The 27,229-nt window shown below is 32.8% G+C and overlaps 1 protein-coding gene across 5 annotated transcripts in view; it reads right to left on the bottom strand.

The window, feature by feature from the left end:
• Window positions 1-27,229, bottom strand: part of NOVA1 (NOVA alternative splicing regulator 1) — a 154,662-nt gene that overhangs the window by 4,121 nt on the left and 123,312 nt on the right. For all 5 annotated transcript variants that reach the window (XM_065636729.1, XM_065636730.1, XM_065636731.1 and 2 more), the window contains 2 exons: window positions 23,856-23,927; window positions 1-519 (listed from right to left, as the gene is read on the bottom strand). The exon at window positions 1-519 is cut by the window's left edge and continues 4,121 nt beyond it. In XM_065636729.1, coding sequence (XP_065492801.1) covers window positions 1-519; window positions 23,856-23,927 — 591 coding nt within the window. The remainder of the gene's footprint in view (window positions 520-23,855; window positions 23,928-27,229) is intronic.

Here is a 27,229-nt window from a genome sequence, read left to right as displayed (position 1 = left end):
AGCCAAAGCCCCTGTAGCTGCTGCCTGACTCAGGCCTAAACCTAATGTATTGAGATTATATCCATAGCTGGCTAATGTATTAAGTGCAGAGGTGATGGCCACCAGGTCATTGCCTGTAAAGCCAGATAAAACTGCTGGAAAGGCTGCCACTCCAGCAAGGTTAGCATGTCCTAATAGCCCTGCAGCAGCTGCAGCAGTTGGTAACACTTCAGCAGTGTTTGCATAAGGAGATCCGGTTGGATTGGAATTGGCCACTGGACCTGTGACATTGGCATAACTGATATTGAGACAGCTGCCACTCTGTGGATCCTCTTGTATCTTCTGGATGATAAGTTCAACAGCTTTTCGGTTTTGTTCAGGTTCTCCACTCACAGTGACAACCCTCTCTTGCAAGTTGATCCCATCAGGTTTCTGGGAAAGCTGCACCCAAGCCCCTGACTGCTCCATTATAGCCTTCACTGTAGCACCTCCCTTCCCTATTATCAGACCTGCTGTGCTGTTGGGAACTATAATCTTTACCTGTAATTAAAAAAAAATATATAAATAATACTTCTGCTTTGTGCATAAACACTATAATATTTTGCTATCCTATAAAAGGAAGGAAAAGAATGAAGCAAGTTAGTTACCATGTTTTTAAAAGAAAAGGTTAAAAATATTAAAAAGAAATACAGATCATGCTTTTTAATGCTATGCATCTGTTTCAAATGTGCAAATCAAAGAATTAAAGAGAAAATAGCAGGAAAATCATATTTATCATTCTCCCACAGAATATATTCCTTTCAGCATAGTACATTTCAGATCAAAATACTAAGCAAATGCAGGTATTATGCTCATATGGAATGATTATCTTAGATTGTATCAAAGTGTTTTCACCTGATTCCTCTCTTTCCAGGCTAATGTAGCAAACCAATTTCTTCGACAAAATCTGTCTAAAATTCTTTACCTTTCCTTAAAGCATCTCTAGTAACAACAATTAAAAAGCCCTCTTGGCTAAAGCAGATATGGTATAGCATCAACAGATAAAATAGTTGGTCTTGAACAGGACATGATCTTGATTGCTCAATCTGTTACCCCCGTCAGTATACAGAAATTCATTATTTGCTAAATGGTATCATTCTTCAGCCTATGGAAATGAAGTGCAGCAGGAGAGAGTATCTAAATGCTGAAGAATTTAAATAATAAAATATGGTACTTGTACATCTTAAAAAGTTTATCAGAATGTCTTCAAATGAAGGGTATTTGCCTATAGATCCTACTTTTCCTCCTGTTGAAACAAGTTTCAAACTGATACGACCTCATTAACATCAACAAATTTATTCCTTATTGACTTATTGCTATGAGTGAAGAATGACACCCAAGATAAAAATTCAATATTTATACATATTTTTCATAGCTTTTACTTTAGAAATACATTTTACAAACGTGTCTCAAAGTCTTAATGTACCATCTGTTTCATGATATTGAATTAATATGAAGTTTTATCTTACAAAAATACATCTTTAGTAGCCTTCTGATATCCATTTATCCAGGATTTGTGGAGCATACATGTAGGGGTAACAATTTTAAATTTGTCAATCCTTTCACCCAAATGCTATCTAAAATCTCAGCAACAAGGCAATACAAAATACAATTAAAATTTTATTAACAACATTCTCATTTTACTGCCTCATTATAAAGTCAAGTTTATTATAAAGTCAAGCTAAATATAAATAAAAATGCATGCCCTATAAATAAGCTTTTTCTAGTCTTACCCATTTTAGATATTTTCAGTTGTTATTATAGCATCAAAATAAAATCTTTGAAAATCCAACATACTATAAAATTGAGAAATATTTATGTTTTCCACTTATGCAATACGCACATTAAAATGGTAACATAACATATTGTATTTTGCACTGAATTGTTTTACAGTATATATAGAATTTTTAATTTCTTTAGAGTTTCATTCACATTCACTGACACCAAAACAAAAGATGTCCTATGGAACAGACAAAATTGATTAAGTTCTGACTTCTTCTAAAGGTAAAATAAAAGTAAGGTGTTGAAAAAAAAAAAAATAGCCCACCCACATACTAAATAATCCTATAAAAACACAAACATCTCAATGTGTGTATATACTTATATACATTTTTGTGTATAAACACACACTCTCAAATGTTTTTATATATATTTTTAGACACACTCTTTTTTAACTCAGGTCACCTCATACTCATTTTGAACTGTAGTTCAAATTACCTGGTGATTTTGAGGTGCCCTTTTTTAGTTTCCCTGTCAGAAAAAGGAAATCACTCTTAGATTTGATTTGGTATTCGGCATCTAGATAGAAAATGTATTAACTAATGCTAAATACAAGCAATGTTCAGATTTTTCTTTTTTTTTAATTAACACTCCAAAAATGTGAAGTTGTATAAAAACAGAGTCACCCAGGAAAACTCAATAAAACCACAAATCTTTCACTGCATGGCACAGCTTTCATGATTATAATTTTGTGCCACATACTATAGAAAACATCTACCTGACTCCATTGATTTAGGCCATACTAACAGCTTCTTTGGGAATTTTTGATAATTGTGATTTCCCAGATCCTGCTTAGTTTCATAACCAATGTGCACAGTTCTAACCAAGTTAGGCATAAGTGCTTATGTAAGTTTAAGAGAAGAACCCAAGAACATAAGAAGGTATGAAAATACACTCTCACAACTGTACATGTGATTTTAGAAGTAGCTTGAATATTTATTTTTATGGCAGCATCGTAGCACATGTAATATCATAGCTACACATGCAACATATGAAAATTCAAGTTCCTGTAATACGGCTAGGATTACTCTTTAAGGTTTAAATCAGCCACAAAATTAAGACTGAAATGTTCTGTATGCAACAAGGAAGATTTTTCTCAAAAGAAACTATTGCTTTTCTCATTCAACATCACAAAAGTTCATTTAGTTCACCACTAACAGGTCTGGTTGTTTGACAAAATTATCTGTCTAGTCAGAGGTAAGATAAAGAATGATATCCTCCTCCATAACCATCCACTCCCACCTTGTCCAGAAATCTTTTTGCACTTAGCCATAAAAACAACATACAACTTCTGATGCATTTTGGTGCATTAATATGTTTTATGTTTGTCTGCTTCTGAGATAAATAAAAACACCCTTTTCTAAATATCTACTTCAGAAACATCATATTGAGTGTTTTAGCTGACAACACTCTTAAATTGTTTTAATATAGAAATATATCACTAATATCCTTTCAAATACAACCCCTGACAGGGTGAATATTTCACCTATTAATAAATAAGACATCTTCTAAAAATATACATGTATTAAAAAATTAGACAATATGCAAAATACATATGTCACAGAAAACATTATATTCCAATTAAAATTCAGTTTTAACAGAACATAAATACATCTCTATGCATTTGGCATAAAACATAAATCAAATACTGCTCTTCCTGAAATGAATGGCAACATTTGATTTATTTTGAGATATTCTATTGTAACATCCCTGTATTTGTGACAACTGATGGAAATTGTTATTTAAAGATGGAGATAATTACTTTAAAAAGCAAAACATATTTAGGATTTTTTATGTAGGTCATATTAATCTTGCTACCAATTTGTAATTCTCCATCTGTTTCCTGCATTCACTTGATTTTCCCTTGTTTATATATTGGAATATCAACTCTTCACAGCAAACACTGGTTGTGTTGTATACTAATATAGTATCCAACATATTAGGCCACAGCCCTCTAGGTGCCAGTACAAATGAAGTAATGTAAATATATATATATACATATGTATTTTTTTCCTGTTGAAGCCTAAAATTCATAAGGTCATTAAGTTACAAGGTATAAAATGATAAAACAAAATTATTGGTCTCAACTCTGGTTATATAAACAGAAATTGAAAAAGCAAAGGTTTTCTGTTTGGTTTTGTTACCTGCACCACCACTATTTTTTTAAGTACTTAACTCCCTGCCTGTTAGAGAAGTTGGTGAAATTGGTGCTCTTACTTCCCTTTTATGGAGAAGCAGCTCAGAAAGTAATTTGGATGCACAAGTGAGAAGCATAAGTACTACCCAAAATAAATGCTCTGAGCTATCCAGTAAAGGTATCTTTGACTATGCAGGAAGGTTAGGTTTCCAAGTTTGTTTGTATGCTCCTGGCTATATTGAAATTTCTGCTGCAAAAAAGAGAGTGAGTATCTAAAGCAATTATGAACATAAGCTTAAAGTGCATATGCAATTTAATTTTTTTTCAAAAATGCTATGAGAAAGAAAAAAAAAGAAGGAACTCATCTTTTATTTCATGCCAAATAGATTTTATAAAAAATGATTGCAATTATGACATTTGCTTACTTACAAAGCAAATTAATTACTTCCACAGGCATCACTTATCCCATATGCTTTAGCATAAGCAAGTTAGAAATCGGGCTCAGCAAGTATAATATTTGTCCCCTGAAAAGGAATCAAACTAAACAAAAATAAAAAGAAACAAAGTAATTTCACTGCATATATCCCCTAATACATTATTATGTCTTTAAAAGCCTTGACAAACGTGCAACAGTCCAAGAAACTGTGATGCTTAAGAAGGGCAAAAAACAGAGAGCAGTTTGTTGCCCTCAGTGCCCAATGAACTCAACAGAGATTTGATGAAACTCTGCACTTCAGAGGAGGATGCTCAGTACTTGAGGGATCTCAGCCATTATGTCTGGGACAAAATTCAAATTGTTTTAACTTTGCATTTGTGGCTCATATTCACTGTTGCATGCTGCAAAATCCTGAACTCCTAAACTCTGTATCAGTTAATTCCCTAATCCTTTTTTATTTATTGACAACACACTTGCATAACTCCATGCTGCAATCACCTATCACGTCAGCATTGCCTACAAGTCCTTTGATTTACCAAACTGAAAGTCCTGGTTCAGTTCTGGGAATTGAATAGCATCTTGTGTGGAATGCCAGATGTTCGTGATTATGCTATGTCACTTCTCATCCCCTCCCTTATGCTGCAAAAAGATAATCTGCACTGAGAAACTATGAGTGTATATCAAGACACATAAAATATCTGCATGGGAGGTAGAACCATGACCACACCTGCACTGCTGCCCACACTAAGACCTCACCTCCTGTCTCCCCAGTCCTCATTCCCACTCCTCTCATGTAAACACCTCCAACTACCTGTAGTAAGGCTTCCATCCCTTTCGCTTTTCCATTACCTTATTTCTTTGCCGTGTTTCTCTCTGATGACACATGCTCTAGTTATATTCTCACTTTTCGCAGTCTTTGGTGGTGGTGGATATGGTGATCACAAACTAGCACCTCATGTGTGACTAATACAGCTAATATGCAGTATTTCCCTGGCAAAAATAGTAGGAGGATGCTGACTGGCTAGATCGAAAGAATTAGCACTTGATGTGGCTGTTGTGCCAATTAGAATAACCATAGGTAAGGAGGCCAAAAAACATGGCTTCAAGTTTACAGGCTCACATGGTGGCATGAAACATACCTGCACGAAATCATACCAAAAAAGAAAAAGCCTCACTGGTTATACAAAACAGCATCAAGACTTCGAAAAAAACAAAACCAACAACTTGACAGAAGAAACATTTAACTTATTCCACCACATAGAATTGTTTCTGAAGAGATTACAGAGAGATTAATGAACGAAGGAGCTTTTTAATCTGTTTTTCAGCTTTCCTTTTTCCTTTTCACAAGTTTAATTATAACTTATGCCATGATTCTTCTGTAATAGCTGTTCTTTTTTCCTTCTATTAAATCTTTCAACTAGATGTGTAATGTCATTTTATCTTCTCCTAACAGAGAAGCATCTTTACAAAAAAAGGTTTGATCTAATCTGACCGATTAATCCTAATCTGGGACAATTCTACATTTTAGTCTAAGGCAAATCACTGTTATTCCTTTAAAACTGTACTTAAGTTACTATATTCCATTTAACTTTTTTTCTGTTTTCATTGCTCATCAATTACTTCAAACTCTTTAAAACTCCATCTAGGCTCTGGATTCCATACTTAAGAAAATCTCATGCTATTTCAGCTGCTCATTTGACTATAGACTTGGAGTTGAAGAAGGAGTATTCTGAAAGCACAAGTTCTTGTAGAGAGCAGTCAATGAAGAGTTAGAGATATCTATTATTTCTGTGGGGCAGGCTAAACACACTGCTACAGTAGGCTTTTACTGATGAGAGTAGTTCCATGCCATCGATTCTTAAACTGAAGTGGCAGTATGATGAAAATCTGGGAAAAAAATCAGGGTCGACACAAGATGTGATAGAAGTCTACTGGAATCAAGCAGAAATACAACTAAGTACGTTACAGGCAAGTCGCTGCCTGTGTGCACTTAGAATTTACAGACAAACTCCATTGTATCAGGCAACTCTGGGAAAGTCCTTGGCTACATACACAATGACAATCACAAGTTCAAGGCAGAACAAGATATCAAAAGATCATGAGTGATCCTATGTGTACGGCAGGCAGAAACACTAGGCTGGTCTGGACCTGTGTTTGTTCGCATCAGACTCAGCCTCAGCCTCTGACAATACACTTACACAGCAAATCTCTACTGATTGCACATACATACCCTAAAGGAACATAATGGAATGTCTTTCAGTAATTTCAATAGCTCTGGATTGGGTTCCATAGGTATACTGGGTGAAATATTAACTTATTTTTTCAGAGGTGTCATGCACTGAACAAATTCCTTGTTGTTCAGTTCAAAAGTACATATTTCCTTTTTAGAGAAAATACTTAGAAGGAATATAGACATCTTTCTAATGGTCTGTTTCATATTTATTTACAAAAATAAGCAAACACCCATAAAAAAGAGCAGTTCTTTGTAAATTTAGCTAGATCATAAAGTAACATGAATAAACCTAGATAATAAATTACTGCTCATGTTCCCTGATTCTGTTTAAATTCTGTAAATGCCATTCCAATTCAAATTCTCTCTTTCTGTAAAAGGATATATAGAACTGAAATATTCTGTGAACAAGTGCAATTGGATTATAGGAAAAGATTAGCTGCTACTTTGTTCCTCAACAAAATGCAAATCTTTTTCTTCTAGACATATTTATGTTCCTGAGATTTTCTTCTCATCACAAGCAGCACACATACTGGTAGTATTTCCTTCCTCTATTTTACCTGCAATTACTGCAAGATTAATGTCATTCTTCTATTTCTCTGTGTTGCTTCTTTGTGGTTTATCTGCCCTCATAACTACTGTTTCTTTCAAGTAAATTCAAAATTAAATTAACCAATCAAAAAAAAAAAATATTGCCAGTACACTGTAGCAGGAGTTTAGGCCGACTCGCACTCTAGTTTTGATCACAAGTGTCTTGTTCCAGTGTTCGACCTCCTTCTCAGCTGAAGCTGCATTTCTGAAAGGCATATTTCCTTTTAGTCCTAAAAACTATCACGCAATACAAGCTTAACTCCAGCTTAAATGCTCAGGAATAATTTTCATCTGAAATCATGAGACTTAGAACCTTGGAACCAAGCTGGAGAAAGTTTTATTAGGGAAAAGAATACATAAGATTTTTTGTTGGTGGTGGTTGGTTGGTTGTTTTTACACAATTTGCTGTTTTGGCTTAAATCTATACTATTTTTCAATTAATATTTTATGCTAAACCTGGACTCTTTGGGGGACTGAAAACAGTACCTCCCACTTCTTTTAGTTACTACCTAATTACACTTCTGCCCACTTTAAAGTATGAACATTAAAATTTTTCTTTCATGCTTTTAACTATAGATATAATTTGGAAAGCAAATTTCTCACAGCAAGGAATTACCAATCGTGTTTAAACAAACAAATAAAAATTCTCTGGTTGCTGCTTCAGTTGCCATTCTGTCACTACTGTGAGTGTAGGCTCTCAACTCATAAATAGAAAGACTTCCCTCAAAAGCAGTAATTACTAAATGTGTGCACATGCAAGTTGTGTATGGAGAGAGAATAATTATTAAAACAACACTGGTTATACAGGTGGTTGATTTTATGAGATGATCTAGTTCTGAACTAGTATTATTAAAAATTTACACGCACATATGCACACACAAAAGTCAATGGGTAGTTTCATGACTGTCCCTCATGAGAAAATGAATCAAAAGTCCAAACACTTCATGAATTCTCTATGATACATAGTTTTAATAACATAGAGAAATAACTTTTCTAATTTTTTCTGTGTAGCATAAAACCAACCTTCCATATTTTATGCATTAATGTTTCATGAGTTTCAAATTACATTACAGGGAAGTGTAATGTATTTTGAGTAGCTTCATTTATACTTTTGACTTTTTATAATTAAAAAAAAGAAAAAATGAGCTGGTTACATACTAAATTATACAAGAGCAAAAAAAAAATCATAGATTGCAAAGTAAGTAGTATACATAGAAAACCAGACATCTATATTCACTGTGCCATTTTTCAGATGAAACACCCTTTAAGAAGACAAGAAAGCAGGAATACTAACTGCTCTGACCAGTAAAGTCTGAATGACACTTTCGGTGACAGTAGAATGTTATCCCTACTCTCCAGCTAAATTCACAATAGTTCCCCCTCCCTCTATCTGAGATCTCCCTTTTTCCTTTTCCTCTTTTAATTTGTTGCATGTTGTACTATGAATACCTGCCGACATTTCACAGAGTCAAGGATGGGTTTCACAAAACCGTGACTATTTACAGTGCTATTGAGTGTAGTAATTCATGATGCTTCTGACTGAAAGACACCATATAATTACAATGTAATTTCGTTACTGGGATTGCTGAAAAGACACTTCTCAATACAAAATAATCTACAAAAAAAGTAAATAATGTACATTATTTTAAAAACAAATATGCCTCACTCATGGTATCAAGAAAATCCCCACTGTTTTGCATTAGAAAAGATCTAACTTTAAAAAAAATCATAAAACTGACTCCAGATTCCAAAATGAATTGATCTTCCTGACAGAAATTGGGACGAAGGTGGTGTACCTCTTTTTTTTTTTTTTTATGCTTTCCCAGTCACAAAAACTAAAGATGTCCTTTTGGCTCCTCATGGCTATTGACCCATTCTCCAAAGAAGCATTGCACTGGTTGCTTTTCTGAAAAATCTTCAAACAAAAGAAGATAAGTACATAAATGACTAGGACATTTCTGTACTTCCCAAGAGAATCCTTAAAAGGCTGCAGCCATTAGCTCCACATGTATTCCACAGCAAGAGATAAGCCACAAACTTGTTCTGAATGATGCTATATTTTAAATAGAGATCTTATACTTGATGAAAGCAATTACTTGGAGAAATCCTATGGCTGAAACATACAGGAGATCTCATAAGCTGTTAATAACAAATAAGCACAGACAATTAAGGACCTATTTTCCATTGCCTTCAAGGAGACTGAGGCTTCCAGCAGCAATATATCATACCATCACTGCTGGAAAACCATGTGGCAAAGGTAAAGCTTCAGCCAGTCAATGCTGTTAAAATGCCAAACAAGAGTTTGCTATCACTGATCCACCTCAAACTCAGTGTTGTACTGGACATCACATTAGATTTACTTGTTGTTTAGAAAAAAAGAGGGGTTTATACTATTTTTGGTGCCTAAAACTTCTATTATTTATCAAGCATTTCAATTTCTGCCCTGCGCAATAAAAAAAATATATAATTATAGTTGTACTTTCTTCAGAATTTATCCAAGTTCACTTTTCCTTTACTGTACTCAGATAATTTTTTTTAACCATTACATATAGAGGATAGTAGTATCTCTACATCAGTATCTATAATTTGGTAGATATACATTTAGATACTGGCAAATCTCATTAAACAATCCACACTTCTATTGATGAGCACTGGTCGGTGGAAGGACTTGATCTCTCATTACACGAAGTGGCTCACAGGCCTGGAAAAATATTGTTGGTATAGTGTTTCACGTCTAGAACTGGATTCTCAATTAAGCAGGACATCTGTTTCAAAAGAACTGAACTTATGGACAGAAGAAGACAGCTAGTAATGGAAAAAACGTACTTTCCTTTCCAGGACTTGTCAGGTCTCTAGAAATATACTTTTCTGTGAAACGGGAAATTAAAAATATTTTTTTTTAAATGCATACTTCTAAGTTAGACTCCTATATGCTTGTTAGTCACCTTAATCCAAAAAGTATGCTTGCATGTTCAGCAAAACCAGTAGACAAACCATTTATTTAAATGATTTAAAAAATCCTAAATTCAGGCACTTATTTAAGAAACTCCCAGTGATGATATTCTTTGCCAGTTTTGAACTACAGCTGCATGTTCATATCCTTTTTCCCGAATGTGTCCTTAATAATCTCATAATGAAGAATTCGTGAATCGCTGATCGGGGATATAATTACTCTGTGTAAAATCTTACTCCTTTTTATCAAAGTCCATTATGTAAACTCTTCTAACATGAAAAAGAAGAGTGGAACATACCTTGTCAGGTCTAAGCACTAAACTGTAATGACAAAATGTTTTCCTAAGAGCAATATAAATACTAATTTTCTCATGAGTTCTTTACTTGATTTAGTAAACATCAGTTTTCCTTCAGCTATAAATGCCTGATACCTAACAGTTTTTAAAAGAAGAAAAATTTTAAACACTCACAACATCTAACTAGGCACACAGTCAAAAACAAAACCCAAATCAAACAAACAAACCCACACAAAACCAAGAAAAAGAAAGTCCTCATTAGCATTCTCACTGACAAAAGCTTTGATGCAAAAGCTTAAAGAAATATATATACATGAAGTAAATCCCAAACCACCTGAATTTATTTCTACCATAGATGCTTATACATATATATATATATTTCTGTACTATAAATGCATACTTCCATATGTGACTCCTTAATACTTGATTACTTTTATGGAGAAACAGCCCTATCACATTTAGTATTTAGCCAACAGCTCCAGCTCAGTTAAAGTACAGAAGTTACTTATTCAGCATTGCCTCTTCAAATCTTTTGTTCACAGTTCAACTGATCCTAAAAACAATAAGGAAAAACAAAAGCAAATGGCTCCATATGGAAAACAGGCACATATTCCTACTCTATACAGACACAATGAATGAAGCCATCACTTCTCCACAAATGCATCATGCCTTAGAATCTCACAGCTGCAATAATGTCAGATGTGAGTGTGCTTATGCACAAAGACAAATGAAAGCTCTCTGTGTTACAAGTCCATAGAAAAAAACCCCTCTCTGTTACAGAATAATTTTAAGAGATTCTCCAACCTTTCTTTGAATCCAAATTTCTGCTCTTAACAATATTAAGTAATTTAAATAATATATCTTTTAACTAAGAGATAATTTTTATATTCAGTCTATATTTAGTTACACATACAGAGACAAGAAAAGACAGAACAGGACATTTTTAATGGTGTATCTTGATCTAACCTTGCACCAGTTTTGCACATGTTCTTTCCTCAAAGATCACAAAACTATAAGGTAAAATGAAGGATAAAGCTTATAATATCATCAATCAATACACAAAATAAACATAGCAGAATGATAAATTACTTATGACATTTTAAACTGTAATGAACATGGCAAACATCAACCAATAAATGTGCTAGAAGATGGATGTACTGTGTCTAAATGAAAACCTTTGAGTTTTCACGGTCACTATATAAAGTAATAATAAACCCTAACATACTCTTCTACATTATTTGTTAATAAAATCCTTGGGTAATTAATTCTGTTCTTCATTCTTCTCAGCAAAAGAAGGAAGGGGAGACACATGTGAATTAAAGTCTTTGTGCTAACCCCATTAATGTGTCACCTCAGTGAAAATAAGAGCATATTCACTCATGTTCTGACCTACAGATTGTTCCATATAACTTCATTGTGTTTTTCACTATAGTAATGGCGAAAAAGAGCAAGAAAATTGACTTACACAAAATAGATTCAGTCTATCTAGAGAACTATCTAGATTAATGGTATCAAGGGCTACAGCTACTTTGCACCCCTGGCTTGGCAGAAGATGACCAGCAGCAGAGGCTTGCTCCCTTCTGAACTAACTGTTGCTTAGCTATTAAAAAAGAATTTTGTATAGCAAGAACTACTTAATGAATTTCTCAGGGAGGCTGCCTCGTAGTTCTCATTTGAGAATTGTTTTCAAATGAGAAAGGAAGTAAAGGACAGCTGAAGATAAAGCACTTAAATAACCATACCTCTCTAGGTCATAAAAACCAGTAACTACCAGCAACTTTTATTAGGAAAAGGACATAGTTTCACTAATGGGTGGATGTCTTCAAACTTAAGAAGCACTGCTACAGGACTCCATAGCCCTCTAATGCTAATAGAGTCTTCTGACAAACTAATTCAAAACCTTCATCTCAGAGCCTGGCATTATGTCCCTGACAAGGATCAGAGAGCAGAACAAGGTAATATCAAGCTGCTGGTCTCCAGAAATATATCAATAACTACAACTAAGTTAAGTTGGTGGATTAGAACTTTATGTTCACCCCAGTGAATTTATACATATATGTTTAGTTTATATGTATATCTACTTTCTGGTTTACCCTCTTGCAAATTTCTAGTTATATATTTTTAACCCTGATAGCCACAAGGGAATAGTAACTACTGCTGGTAGAGTAAGAGAAAAAGAACACTGGAGCAAATGGAGGCAATGACAGAAATTAGCAATTATTTGAGTAAACAGAAACAAAAAGATAGATAGGCGCTAACGCAGGCCAGTTATGAAAGTCTACCCAGTTTATCAAGAAAAGCTATTATACGATTACAAGAAACAATTCGAGGTACAATTGCATCCTCCTTGTAAAACATGAAGATCCTGGATTTAGATCATCCTTAATTTAGCTTGCTGGGGAAAGCTGTATATATTTATTATTAAACCACATATCTGCAAATGATATTGTCCCCACACATCTACACCCTGGGTAATATTTCCCATACAATGGGAATCTGTGGAGCCAAATTTCATTAAGGAAAACTAAACAACAACAAAAAGCAACTTTTAAGATCTAATTAAGCATGATAAAAGCTAGGCACAGGCAATACTTGAATATAGATAATTTTCACATATTAATAATTTTGGCTAGATAATCAGCTGATATAAATGTTCACATGGAAAAAAATACTCCTTATGCAAACTGAGGCTGTGGGGCACAAATGTTGTATATGGCTGTATTTACACATATACATCAGACTTTTTAATAACTATATTACATATGTATAATTCTGTGTGCATTAACTTGAAAAATACCTTTCCAAGAATAAATTTGGAGTCAGTATCCTCATAAGTTTTTAAAGATATGCTGAAAAAGTATTTGCATCTAATTCTTGTCCTGATCTCTCGAGTTCCTATGCACACCATATATGTATTCTTAAGCTTCCACAGATTACAATTTATTTTTGAGAGAAAACATATGGATAAATACAAAAATAAAACTGAAAAAAAATGAAAGAGCTGTCTCAAAATGGAATAAAGGTGAGAAAATCAACAGATTTACTAACTTTGACTTCATAATACATTTGTACCTTTTTTTTATTTAACAAATGTTCACTGTGAACCTTCCTACAGTAAAGGCTCTTTTTAGACAGAGCTCAATAAACGCATTATAAATTATTATAACCTCATGAAGTTTACATAAAACAGCACATAGTCTGAATTATATTTTTATTAATATTACTATGCAATATTATTGCTAACAATGAGGTTTATTTTACTATTTCAATAGTAAAAATAAGTTATATTTCAAATAAAAATATTATTTTATTCATTGTGAAATGACAAAATCCTGTTGGTGATGTTAAAAAGCACCAATTTTGCTGACCTCTCTCATGGTGAAATTGACAAGTTTACACTCTTCTTTCACATTTATTGATTTATTTTTCTTTCCATCAAAATAAAATTCAGATAGGTCAAAAAGAAAGGCTTTTTATATCAGTAGTGTAAAAGTACTGAATAGCGCATAGGCTATGGAATATAACTACATTTATGATATATCTGCTGTAATAATAACATCTGTAGTTAAGGCATTTTACAGCTCACGTTTTTTTAACTAGACTCTTTAATAAAAAAACCTAGCAGAATGGTATCATTATATGCTAAAACACTTTCTTAATAAAACATACACAATTTTTTGGCATTAGTAATTTCTAAATTAAATTATTAAATTCAGATTTCAAAACATAATTTTCATCACATCAAAGGTGTTACTTCCTCCTTTTATTATCCTCATTCACATGTGTTCCTATTAATGCAAGGTAGGCACAACTTAAAATTTACTTAGAAATTGCATGTAGTAAAGACAACCCTCAGTGTATACATACACATTGTGTATAGCCAGTCTTTACAGTAAATGTTAATTTCAAGTGTAACTTTAATTATCTAATAACTTTTGACATAATTAAAGCAAGAATTTATATTAAAAAAACCTCTTACATGTCAAATACAGGTGAAATGTAACCTGTGAAATTTCTTTAACAAACAACTACTTGTTATTTCCTTCTGTTTCTAAAACTCAATGCGATAATACTGGTTCTAGACAATACTTACACACTTATTTTACTAAACCTTTAAAATATATTATGAACAAGAAATATTCCACAAAGATCTGCTTATCTTTTGACTTGATTTCTTTTCTAATGCATGACTTAATTATACATGAGCACTGGTCTGCAGAAGATCTGGAAGACCTGTATTTTCCTTCAGTACCCTTTACTAAAGAACATCATTAATCACAGTTTAATCTGTTCCGTAAAACGGTTTTATTCTGTTAAGCAATAACAATTTAAAAGAGCTTACATGGAGGCTGTACTTCAATATCTCATGGGTAGGGGGCAGCTGTCAGTTTATTATAACAATTATTACAATTACTGTTCAGAGAATAAAGTGGATCTAAATATTTTTACTGCACTTACGTTTAGTTCAAGTGAACAGTAAATATAAAAAGCTGAGAAGCATGGAGATCATGTGTTAGGTTACTAGAAATGTGAAAGAAGAATTTACACTGCAGTAGAATTGCCAAACTGCAGGGTTTCAGAAACTTTAAAGAAATAGAAATTTAAAACATATTTTTCTAACCTCATCCAAATCACCAGTGCCAAGTTCAACTGAATGAATACTTTGTCATGTAGTGTATTATTGCTGAGTAATGTGAGAAGGAGGAAAAAAAAAAATATATATTTAAAAAAAAAAAAAAAAAAGGACTCTGAGCTCTAAGGCTGCATTTGCTGAGGTGCCATTTGAGAAGCAGGCAGAAAACAGAAGGCCAAGCAGCCAGCAGTCGATCTATACCCTCAGACAAATACTCTTCAAGGCTACAAACTACAACAATTCAAATCACTGGGAGGTAATAGACCAGTGAACTCAACCACTGGGTATTTCTAAGCATGCTGATTAGAGTCTATGGTCACGATCCTCCCACTGATCCACTATTTGTAAACTATGTCTCTGAATAACTGTTACTAGTTTTAGGGAGTTTAATTTCCTTTCAGAGGGAGAAAAACAACAACAACAGCAGCAACAAAAAACCGAACCAAAAAAGCCTATCCCAAAACCACCAACAATAAGCACAAACCAAACCAAAGACACTGAACCCAAACCAAACAAGTCTGAAAATAACTACAGGCACAAAACTAGGAGAAAATACATGTTGTTTTTACTGCAGGACAAAGGTATTGACTGTCTTAAGTCTGGGATGCTATGCTACAGGCAAAGACCTCAACAGATGCACCTTATCTCTGGAAGAGGAAAAAACCTCCCATCTCTTATTCCCTATACTGCAATAAGTCAACCAGCGTCTTTCTCTGATTTGTATACAAAGAACAATCCTTTTTCACTCAAAACAGGCAGACATCTACTTTAATTGGTGGGTTTGTCTCACATCTGTCTATGGCTGCTCACTGTCTGATGAATTATCAAAGCAAGTAAAAGGCAAACAATGTATCAAGCAAGAAAGTGCAGTGTGTTGTGGCTCTATGCCTAAAAACAGCTTCGGAAAGAGATAATGTTTCAGATGGTACAAAGAAAATATTAACTATCACATACCAAAAGCAGGGTCTTCTAGGGCTAGGCCTAACCATGCTCCACTCGACTTACCTCTGACATGTCAGAAATATATGATATTGCCTTTTCTCCCTAATAGTCTGTGCTATACAGGATCTCTTTCTTTCCACATTCTCATACAATCCTTGATCATATAAATTCTGAACTTCCCAAGAGCAGCTAAATTAAATTCTGAATAGTTGAAAACTTAAGAGTCTAACCTTCACATTACTGATAAGAGTAACAATGCTGATACTGATAATAGTAAAATTCAATGAAGCCATCCAGGTTTTCATTTTGGAAATGGCTCTGATGTTCTGTTTTTTCTGGGTTGTTCAAACAGCAAAGAACACTCTAAACGATTTTTTGCCTGTACACCTCAAAATACGGTTGGCTATTTCTCCCCAAACTAGTTCTGAATGAAACAGTATGTCACCAAACTTGAACATTAAGGAATTGAAGTTAAAGATAATCTTGGTAAGACCACAGAGTGACATGCTGCCGACTTCCCTCTAGCTTATATGGGATGGAACTTGAATGTGGAAATATCTGGCACTTTGTAACATGCTATTTATTTGTATTTTGTATTGATAAAAGAAGTATGCTTAAAACAGTTGGAAGAAAGAAAATGAAAACATTAAACACCCCTTTTCACAGGACATTTGAAGACCTTTACCGTATTTTGACAAAGATTGTGAATTTTCCAACTTTTATGGATTTAATGATCATTTTTCATAAGCAGATAAGACCTTTTCTTAGTACAAGGACATGGGCAAATGCCAAAAACTACATATCATATCTACAAATATCCTTAATTGAAAGAATAAGATCTTCAATTACACTGTGAGGTTTTTTTTAACTCTTAAACAACTTGAACAAGATATCCATGTAAGTCTAAAGAAAAATCCATTCAATCCAAAAAGCATTATCTTTTTACATGTTCACTCCAAAATATTTTAAAGTGAATAAACCCCCCACAAATCGTAAGTATACACGAAAGTGTAACAATAACTTTTCTCCCAAATCTCAGTATTTTCACAGAAATAACATAGATTTAAAAATAAATTAATGAGATCAAAAGCATGTTTCATTAAAGTCACACTACAGTAAAATTTATGTTTTCTAAATCAACTTAGTATGTTTTCAAAATTCTACATTCATTCACTTCCTTTAACAAGTTTAAAAACTAATGACTAAACTAAGGATTAAAACTGATGACAGGCTAAGTTTTCATGAATACGTAACACGGATGACCATGTGATAGCTTCTTAAAAACTGTTTTCTTGCAAGAAAAAAAAATTAGTTTAGATTAGTTTATCCCTTTTTTTTCTCTTTTTTTTTTTTTTTTTTTCAAGTTGTACTCTTACATGCCTCTTTTGTTTCCTCCTGATTTTTATCTCGGGGGGTAGGTGGGGGCATAAAATAATTTTAAAAAAATAAAATCAAACAACCAAGTAGAGTTCAAAACATGAGAAGAAATTGACTTAAGACATGTATCCATTTTAAACAGAAAAGGAATAATAATGTTGTCCATTACACTGAGGAGGTGAAATAGGAAATTAACTGATTCTAATTATTTTCAAGCATAAAACGAAAACAAGATATGTGAACATGGAATCACTTCTTTACTTACAGGACTGCAACTGGCAGATCATTCATGACATCCTATGAATGATATGCCAGTAGTATACAGAGACTTAGTGAGAATCTACATCTTTGCCCATGTCTCATGAATGCTTCTGACAACATATATAGGTTAGTTCTACTTAGAGATTAGCAATGAAATGAAGCATTTCAGCTGAAAAGCAGCAGGAAAGGTTACTTCTGAAGCACTGGAACCTCTACTGGAGTCCTCTTATTTGAATAGGGGAACAATTCTCCCAAGCCCTTTCTAGATATGTTATCTCAAACATGATTTATTACATGCTGTCCATAGTGTGCCATAGGCAACTTGTAAACAAAAAAGGAACTCTGTCTTCTTATTAAATTGAAACAAAAAGATCATTTTATAGAAATATGAATCCATAAAATTATCTACTAATGTGAAATGTACAGGTTTTCTCAACACTGGAAAGGGAAATGCTTTTCTAACTAACATAGGCATTTTCATTCAACCTTGTTACAATGCCCAGTGTTCAATGGGGAGTCAAAATTATTACTGCGTAAGTCTACAATAGCAATAGCAAGACCTAAACAGAAAAGAACTCTGAACATGAAGTTGAATAACTATTAAAACTGAAGATGAAAGTCCCTGCTAAGACTTAACCAAAACAATATGCTATGTTGAGAAATTATGTGAAGAATTTTTCTGTAGGCAGCAAAAGTATACCATAAGTTTGGAGACCTACCAGAAAAAGTCAGCAAAATACAGGGCCTATTTCCTCAACTCTGTTCCGTTAAACTTCATTATGAGGTTCTGAATACCTCTGCCACACCAAACTTGATTTCCTTCTCATGCATCCTCTTGTGAATTAAAAAAACGGTTTGATGCTATAATTAGAATAATGTATTTGTTCAATATATTAATAGTTTATTATATTTATGGTTTTCATGTATTTATAATTTGAGAATCTGGCGTATTAAATTCTTTAGTGATGGGTCTATATGAAGCACTGTCTATTAGATGAAGTCTCTTTCAAACAGCATATTACTTTTGTGCATGGAATTCAGATGTCGTCTTCTAGATGTAAATAAAGTGGTTATATTTATCAACAACCAATCCTACATACTGAAAAAAGGTCAAATAATTATCTCACAAAGAACCACAGCAAATATTCTGAACAATCAAATTAAACTAATAGCAGTTTTTTAATTCTATAACACCTTTTATCAGAATGCTAAATAACTTTATATTGACTTTGCTTTTAAATATGGGGTACTGATATTTAGAAAGATCAAGTGATATGTTCAGCATCAGTCAATCCGTGACCGACCTAAAAAGAAAACAGTTTTTCTCAATACCACTGTAAGAAATAACATTAAAATTACAGAATTAAAATCAGATGAAAATGGTAGTTAAAATATCAGAGACAGAATATCTTACATAACCCTCACATCAAATTGTCAAAGGCAAATAGAGATAGTATCTTGATGGCCTGTGACGGCTATCTAATATCCTGGGATCATCATTAAAATTCACAATGTGTACCTCAAGATTAATCTACTGATAAAAACTTTATCATTTGAAGTTGGACATTATACTTATTTTAGAATTCCATGTCCTAAAGATAACAGAAGACTGAAACAAAGCTTTCTTTCCTATTTATTCTTCCACCTCCCACAAATTATATATTAAGTGATACAAGTTCATCAACCCTTTAAAAGCTGTCAGTATACTTTACAGACAGTCTCTGTTTTCTACCTCACTATCTGCAAGTCATTTTACAGACAAGGATAGGACTGTTCTCTAAAGTCAGAAAGAGGGAGACCATCTACATCAATCATTACACTTTAGAAATATCAGTTAATCCCCCCTCTCTCATTATACGTGTACAATTATACCCCATTGCAAGTTAAAGATTTTTCAGAAAATGAAGAGATAAGATAAGCCAAAAGAACAAAATCCTAATATCAAGATTATAACGGCCACATTCTTGTGCTGTACCTGCTGGGTACAGGCAGTACCAAGAAAAATGACTCTGTCTCATCATGTAAAAAGGTTGAAAAGTATTATTTATTGCAGATATTGCAGCAACAAGATGACATAGATATGCTCCAAAAAACTGCAAACATTGAGGACTGAATGGACAAATCCTACACCTAGCTGCACTCCATGAAATTTAGACTATGCTATACTAAATGATAAAATAAGAGTTTCAGGTACAACAAAAAATAAACAAATTAGAATGCATAATTGTAAAAAATGCAAATGCCATGGGAAAAAATAGTACATTTTTAAAAAGCAAAAATGAAAGTTTGCATAGTAAGTTAATACACAAAGATTGTGGTGACAATCCTGTTACATTACTGAGCTTAAGCCTACCTAAATCATAATGGAAGGGGAAAGGATTCCTACCCATCACTCAATCTCATGAAAAAAGAGAGGACTAGAGAATGAAGCATGCAAGAGTTTACAACTGCATTTATAAGTGTACATCAAATAGACAAAGGAGAAATACAAAGCTCAGATTTATATCATTCATGTTTCTCCCTCTAAAGTAATAGTAGCATTGGTAAAGCAGGCAGATTAAAAAAAATCTTGTAAACAAAAGAAAATATGTAAACAGTTTATTTATAGATATGCTTGTCTATCTAATGTCACTTAACTAATAAAATAAGTATTAAAAAACTTGTACTTTTACAAGGTACTACAGAGGAAGAGCAAGCATGTTTTATATGACATTTATGTTGTTATTCATCACTTTTGAGATGAAACTCCCACTTGAAGTCTACTGTGGAAAAGTAAAATTGATTTCCTCCTGCTGGTAAACAAAAGTAAAGCTATATTCCTGTCAGCTCCACGGGCACCAGGAGAACAGTTTCACCACTGCAGCTACATGTCTGTCAGTATTCTGTTATAAACAAAGCTGACAAAGTTCATGAGGGGTAACACAGAAGCTCTCAGACTAAAAGTACAGAAAGACTGAGTTCTTTTCAGTGACAGGCAGACAGGAGGAGAAGAAAAAGTTACTTGGAATGTCCCTAATTCTATTGCCTCTTTGGTTCTTTCTTCCTTAGGAAGTTTGCAGTGTATCAATTTTTAATGTGAACAAAGGCCCAAGGAAGTTCTACTGAAAAGATAAACAAGACATTTACAACAATAATATCAACAGATGTATATCTTCCTGGAACAAAAAACTAAAGAAAAATGACTTTGAATGTAGAGGCTTCTGTTTCATCCGTGGCAATTCAGTATAACACAACATGTAAAAGTTAGGAAGAAACTGTTTTCTTCCACTATGTAAGACATTTTAGAGACTATCCCCTTCTCGAGAATCATAAAAATGGTCATTTCATAAATACTGGATTTTAAAAAAAAGATTAAACAAAAGCCGAGATTGCCATACAAAGGAGTTGTGATCTCATCTGAATGGAGGCAAAGTGAGTCATTAAAAGGAAAACATAATACAAGTCAGATTTCCTGCCCAGCTTCCTCTGACCTCTGTTGGCAGAGCTAGTTTCCTCTTGCGGCAAAAAGTGTGCCTAAGGATTGTTCTGCCCTCTATGTAGGCTCTGTCAGGAGAATACAACTGACATACTCGTACAGTGGGAAGGATCACAGCAGGTATGCTCCTCAACACACATCCTCGACAGTTCTTTAATTGCAATGACTTATGGGGAGTCCTGCAACCCAGTTTTAAAATCTCACTCCAAGATCAATCCAGCATTGTGTTGCTTAAACCTTGGTTAATCACCTTACTAATCTTTAATAAAAAATATCATCTTGTCATGATTAAAATATAGAAAATTGAACGATCTTAAGCCTGATATGCTATTATATCCACACAACAGGGTATGCTGTGAATTAATCTTACACCTTAACACTAAATTTCCTTTCACTCAGTAAAATAAGCTCTTTCCTGTTATCCTAATATAACATCTTGTGAGAAAGCCCATGCCTGCATGGTTATTTTCTATTGAAAATCATCTTACACAGCCATACATTAAAGCAAACATTTGTTGTTCTCTAATTCTCTCCTATTGGGTACTTACATGACTACTGACAGGTTTGAGATTACGGTGTTGGAACCTATTTTTTTGAGACAACTGCAGTGCAGATACCTGTCGATACACTGGTGCTGAATGCTAATCACTACTACAGGCTGGGAACAATTGTGAGCTACGTCACTTATCACTAGAATGAACAGAAAGATCTTAAATGCCTTATCATGTGCTTTGTGCTTCCTGCTGGAAGGGCTAGAAACCACTAGGAAATACAAGAAAGTTAAAATAATTATAAACCAGTAGGAATTTCACGGTTTAATGATAAAAGCAGTTCCAAAACTCTCTTAGGAAAATTCATTATTCTTCTTCACACATACAATTTTAATGTTGTTCAAAAGAGATCTTGATTACTTGTATGAAAACCGAATTGAAAGTAAGTTATGAATAAAATGCATTAAAAGATGTAGTGTGGGATATAGGCAGGACATAAAGCATATATTTCCCTTAGTTTGTTATTTTTAGCTATATCACTTGACAATATTCTCACAGAACAACTATAAAAATAAGTATTTTTATCTATTAAAAAGTCATTTAAAGTTTATATGCTACACTATAATTGTGATAATTCAAAATGCATAGAACGGGTGCAAAGTCGATATTTCTCTGATGCTAATTAAACAACATGCTCAAATAGTATTTCCTGTAAATAAAAGTGCCTCTTCCTTTTTCTCCAAATAGTCATCATCAGGGTATATTCATAATTTGGGAAAAAAAAGTGAGAAAGAAGAAAAAAGAAAAATAGTAAGAACACTTTTTTTAAAAAAAAAAATGTACACTCAACATTTTCAAAACCTTCTAATTAAAATACACGAAATACTAAAAATAAGAGAGAGATAATAAAGGCTGAACACAGTGTTCATAAAAGATCCCTAGCTGTTTGCAAAGATTTTATTGTTGTTATTTAGTGATGATGAAGCCAAATAACTGTTGCTGGAATGGAAGCAGGCTGATGAAGAAGGCTTTCAAATTGAAGTAAGGGATATCACAATTTGTATTTTTCTTAGTAGCTCTTCTATCTGTACAATTTCTCTCTAAATTTCATTACTTTCTGTATTAGATGTCCCTTTCAACAGATAGTCATGTGTTGATAAAAAATGTGATATATTGCTTTAATATGCTTGTGTTCCTGTTGTATGTTAAATTGTTTGTTCATACAGCCAGCATGTTCTAAGCAGTTGACAAAATTTAAGAGGATCAGTAATTAATAAAATGTTAACTTCCAGGGAAATCAGCTTGTTGTGAAGAAATTTTTCTGGTATTTGATCTAATTTGTGCAAGATAAGATAGAAGAATTCAGCTAACTTAAACAGATCGTGTGTTAAAAACTGTTAGCACATATTGAATACTTATATTATTTGAACACAAAGTACAATAAGCTTAACAGTACATTAAAAAATAAGTTATTTATTAAGCATAAACCAGTTCTAAAAAGCATGGTATGAAGTAACTGTAACAATTTGCATAGGGGAGGCAAAAAAATAAACAGTATGATGACTTATGGACGTAATGAACTGGACATATTTTTTTCCAGTTCAAAATTAAAATACTTCTAAAAATGCAGTTTATGCATTTAAAAATAAGACACGGATAAATCTTAATTAGATGTGTTTAGTATGGTTTTAGAGAGACTTAATTTTACTTTATTCTTCAATAAATTTTAATTTCAAATCTACTTTTCTTTACTACATACACTATTTAAATAATGATCCTATGTTACTGTCCACAAACACATTTCAAAATTGTTAAAGTAAATAAACAAAGAAAGAATTCTGTTTGCCATGCCTAGGTTGATATACAGCTAATTAAGCATGGGTTTAGGGGTAATTTATAAATGATTCAGGAAGTAAATACGTGTGTGCATATATACATAAACATACATATACCAAGACTTACTCTGTCTACAAACACACCAGAGTGTTTATTAATCAAATCAAATTAAGAGTATTTTACAAGTTACTTTGCTTTCATCAGAGATTTAAAAAAGAAAACAAATTAAAGGAAGAAAAATGTTTTCCATTCAATTTACCAATTTTGAGTTAAGATATCTATGGTTATGGGTGTATATATGTGAATGAACGAATAAATCCTTAACCCACCATATCTTTTTCTCCAGTTTGCAAGCTGTCACCCGTGAAAAGTATGGTGTAGATGGTAGGATGATACTGTACCTGATTGGCTCTGGAGGTGGTCATGGGATCAGATGGAGAGGACTTGGTGGTAGTTGGGGAAGATGGCAATGTCTGGGAACAAAGCAGTTCAGGAGCAAATCAACCTTTACAAGCCTTAGACTGAACAGTCAAAAAAATAAATAAATCAACAAAAGTAACATAACTAGAAAATTAAAATAAATAAAAAATGCCTAAGACAAAATATTTCACCTACTCATTGGAACTTAATGGAATTTAAAGTCCATTGGATAAATAATGCATGTAAATATGCATGCTTATGCATGTAAAAACAAATTAATGACTTGAAATCAAGATGGTGAACTCACATAAATACTCAAAAATATGCTGACCACATGAGGAATATATTCTTTCCTCTCTCCTTCTCTTGGGGAAAATGAAGACTATAGTAAACACAAATTCCAGCAAGTTCAATGAGCACACTAGAAACAGTTATCAGTCTACAAACAAACAGGGCCAACATCTGAAAGAAGAGACATTTACTTTGGCACCTTATAATGCACCATTCTACAGCACGGACTATAGCCAGCAAACTTGTGTTCCATATCTTATATAATTTTTATGCTGAAGCTACTAAGTTTTTACCAATATACTAACTGCTAAAATATTCATTGATCTTTTTCTATCAAGAGGCAGGTGAAAAAATGTAAACATCAATCTCATGATGGATGAACATGCAACTAATACCTTCATGACAAATTACTACAATATATTTATGAATAGTGTTAAAAATGTTCATTTAGTTTAGCAAAGGTTAATAACTTATCAAGCCTGTGTTCAAAATAAACACGAAAAAGAATTAAGAGTCATATTTATTGATCATGTGTTCTAAATAATATACATATGCTTAACATTAATTCTTGAACATATCAAAAAGAACTGCTCTGTTGAGATTTTTATATACACATTTTTCTTTTTAAAGTATTAGATCCTGACAGAATAACTCTTATTTTTATAAATGTAGTGAAAATGTAAAATTCCAATTTTCAAACATAACATACAATACTTATTCAAAGCATGTGGTTTTTTACATCTATGTAATATATAAATACTATAAAATATCCCAAATTACACTACTTTTACTTTAAGAAATAAGATGTTAAAATGCTATACAGTGTGACTTGTCATATAATTACTAACCAAAACTATTTAGAAATAAATGAAGCAAGATTTTGCACTTTCAGCAGTTCCATTACTTACAATCATTGACAGTCCCTCATAAAATAGGTATACATACTTTTGCACTAAAATTCTTAATGCATATGAGAAAGCTGGACACTGTGAATGCATAAAGTTGTGTATTAGCAAAATATGGGCTTGTACATATGCACACACAAATATTTTAGCTGTATGTTAAGCAATACGAAGATCCATTTTTTTCATAGTTTGTACATGAACAAGCAGCCAAAACAGGAAAAAAATACCTTAAGAAACAGATCCTTATTTGTAACTCATAAAACAATAAAAACAAAAATAAAACATATACAGCTTAAGCATCAACTGGGACTCTTTTAAGAGGCTTCAGTAAAAAATTCTACAATGTTCAATTATAAAAAATATGTAGCTTGGTAAAATGTTATTGGTCAGATGCTATACATTCTGAAAATCAAGACAACTGTACAGGATTCTCCCATGTCTTTCTGTACATAACACGGGTTCATTCATGAGAGGCTCGAATTATTTAGAAAAAAAAGTCAGATTCCATGACTGTACAAGGATAACCATATTCAATTCTAGAATTATACTTCTAGCTTTAGTGGGTGATACGGTATGTCTCTTACCAAAGTCTGAAATCACCATGAAATGATTTTCATTATTTAAGCTTAAAGCAATGGGGAGGGGAAAAAAACCAAACCAAAATAAAATAAAACAAAACACAAAGCAAAACAAAACACACGACCCAACAGAATGGAGAACTATAACTTATCTTGATAGCTTTTCTTTATTATAGCTATATATATTAAACTCTCATTCTGAACTAAAAATTAAAAAAAAAAAAAGAAGTTACTATTCTCTAGCAAAACTCTGAAAATATATTTTGACTAAATGATTTCAGACATCTGATAGTTTCTTCAATCAACACCACTGCTAACTAGGACCTACTGTGTTGTATATTATTTTGGTATGTTAGGCTAATTAATAAAACAAAAAGTAGTTTGTTCTTCACAGGCGTTACTAGATCTAACTACTGGATTTATAAGAAAATATGTAGAACAATTCAACACTGAATAATTACCTACTAACTTATACCACAAGTAATTTAAGAAACTGGAAGCATCTCAGTTTTCAATTCATATCATTCCTAAAGCACAGAAATGTATGGCTGCAATGAAAAAGGAGCAACAATAATAATTTCAGGTGACTGTTGAACTATAACATCTATTAAATAGAAGCATTCCACTATTCCATTTGAGCAAAAGTGTGTTGAAAATACAATGGAAAAAGATAAAAACATTTAAAAGCAAAACAACTGTATTAATGAACAAGAATCAAGTATGGGCATACAAATTGTTTTCCAAATATACAAGCCAACAACAAAATACTGAAAATATTAATAAGATTTTTTGGTTTGTGTTTTCAGTTTTTGTTTGGTTGGTTTTGTTTTTTTTGCATATTGAGTTGTTTGTGTTTGATGCTTAATCTCTCTTACTTTGTTTACTGACATAACTGCTCTTAGTTTTTCATATATGTCTATGCATTTATATATATGTATATATATAAGAACTGACAGCATTTTGTACAAACTTATACCTTTTGATGCTTCTGTATAATTCTAAAGACACATTAATTTGAGACACACCTATTTATTTCTTCAATATTAAAGTAACACAAAGTAATTTCTCAAAAATTAAAACCAAACCAAAACAAAAAACCACAGGCATTTGGATTTCATATTGAATTTCCACTGTCTGATAAGTAATTTATTGATACACTCTCAATTGCTTTGCAAGAACTTTTAGGCAAAATTACCTCTTAAAGAAAGTTGGATAGAGCTCAAGAATTCTGATTTATTACACAGCATATATTTTTTTTTTTTTAATTTGGCAAGTGTTTTGCATTAGGCAAGCACTTGATTTTAGTAGTTATTAGGCTTCTGGGAATGAGATGCATAAAGTGATTAGAAATCATAAGACGAATTTACATCACAGAGTTTCGATTTTTGGGACTGAAACATGAGTACTATAATTGAAACTCCTGAAATTGCAGGTTGACTGCTGGCAAGGTTATAGAAAAAAAGCAGTCAGAACTTCTACCACACATCACTTCTACGACTCGTGGTCAGGTTTTAAGCTATTTCTTGAACAGCATAGTCAAAGTCACGGTTAAATTGGTCTTCTCTGTTTTCTCAAATATTA

This window comes from Caloenas nicobarica, chromosome 5 (genome assembly GCF_036013445.1).
Source record: "Caloenas nicobarica isolate bCalNic1 chromosome 5, bCalNic1.hap1, whole genome shotgun sequence".
Lineage (NCBI taxonomy): Eukaryota > Metazoa > Chordata > Aves > Columbiformes > Columbidae > Caloenas > Caloenas nicobarica.
Note: the sequence above shows the minus strand (reverse complement) of the source record. Positions and strands in the feature narration are given on the sequence as shown.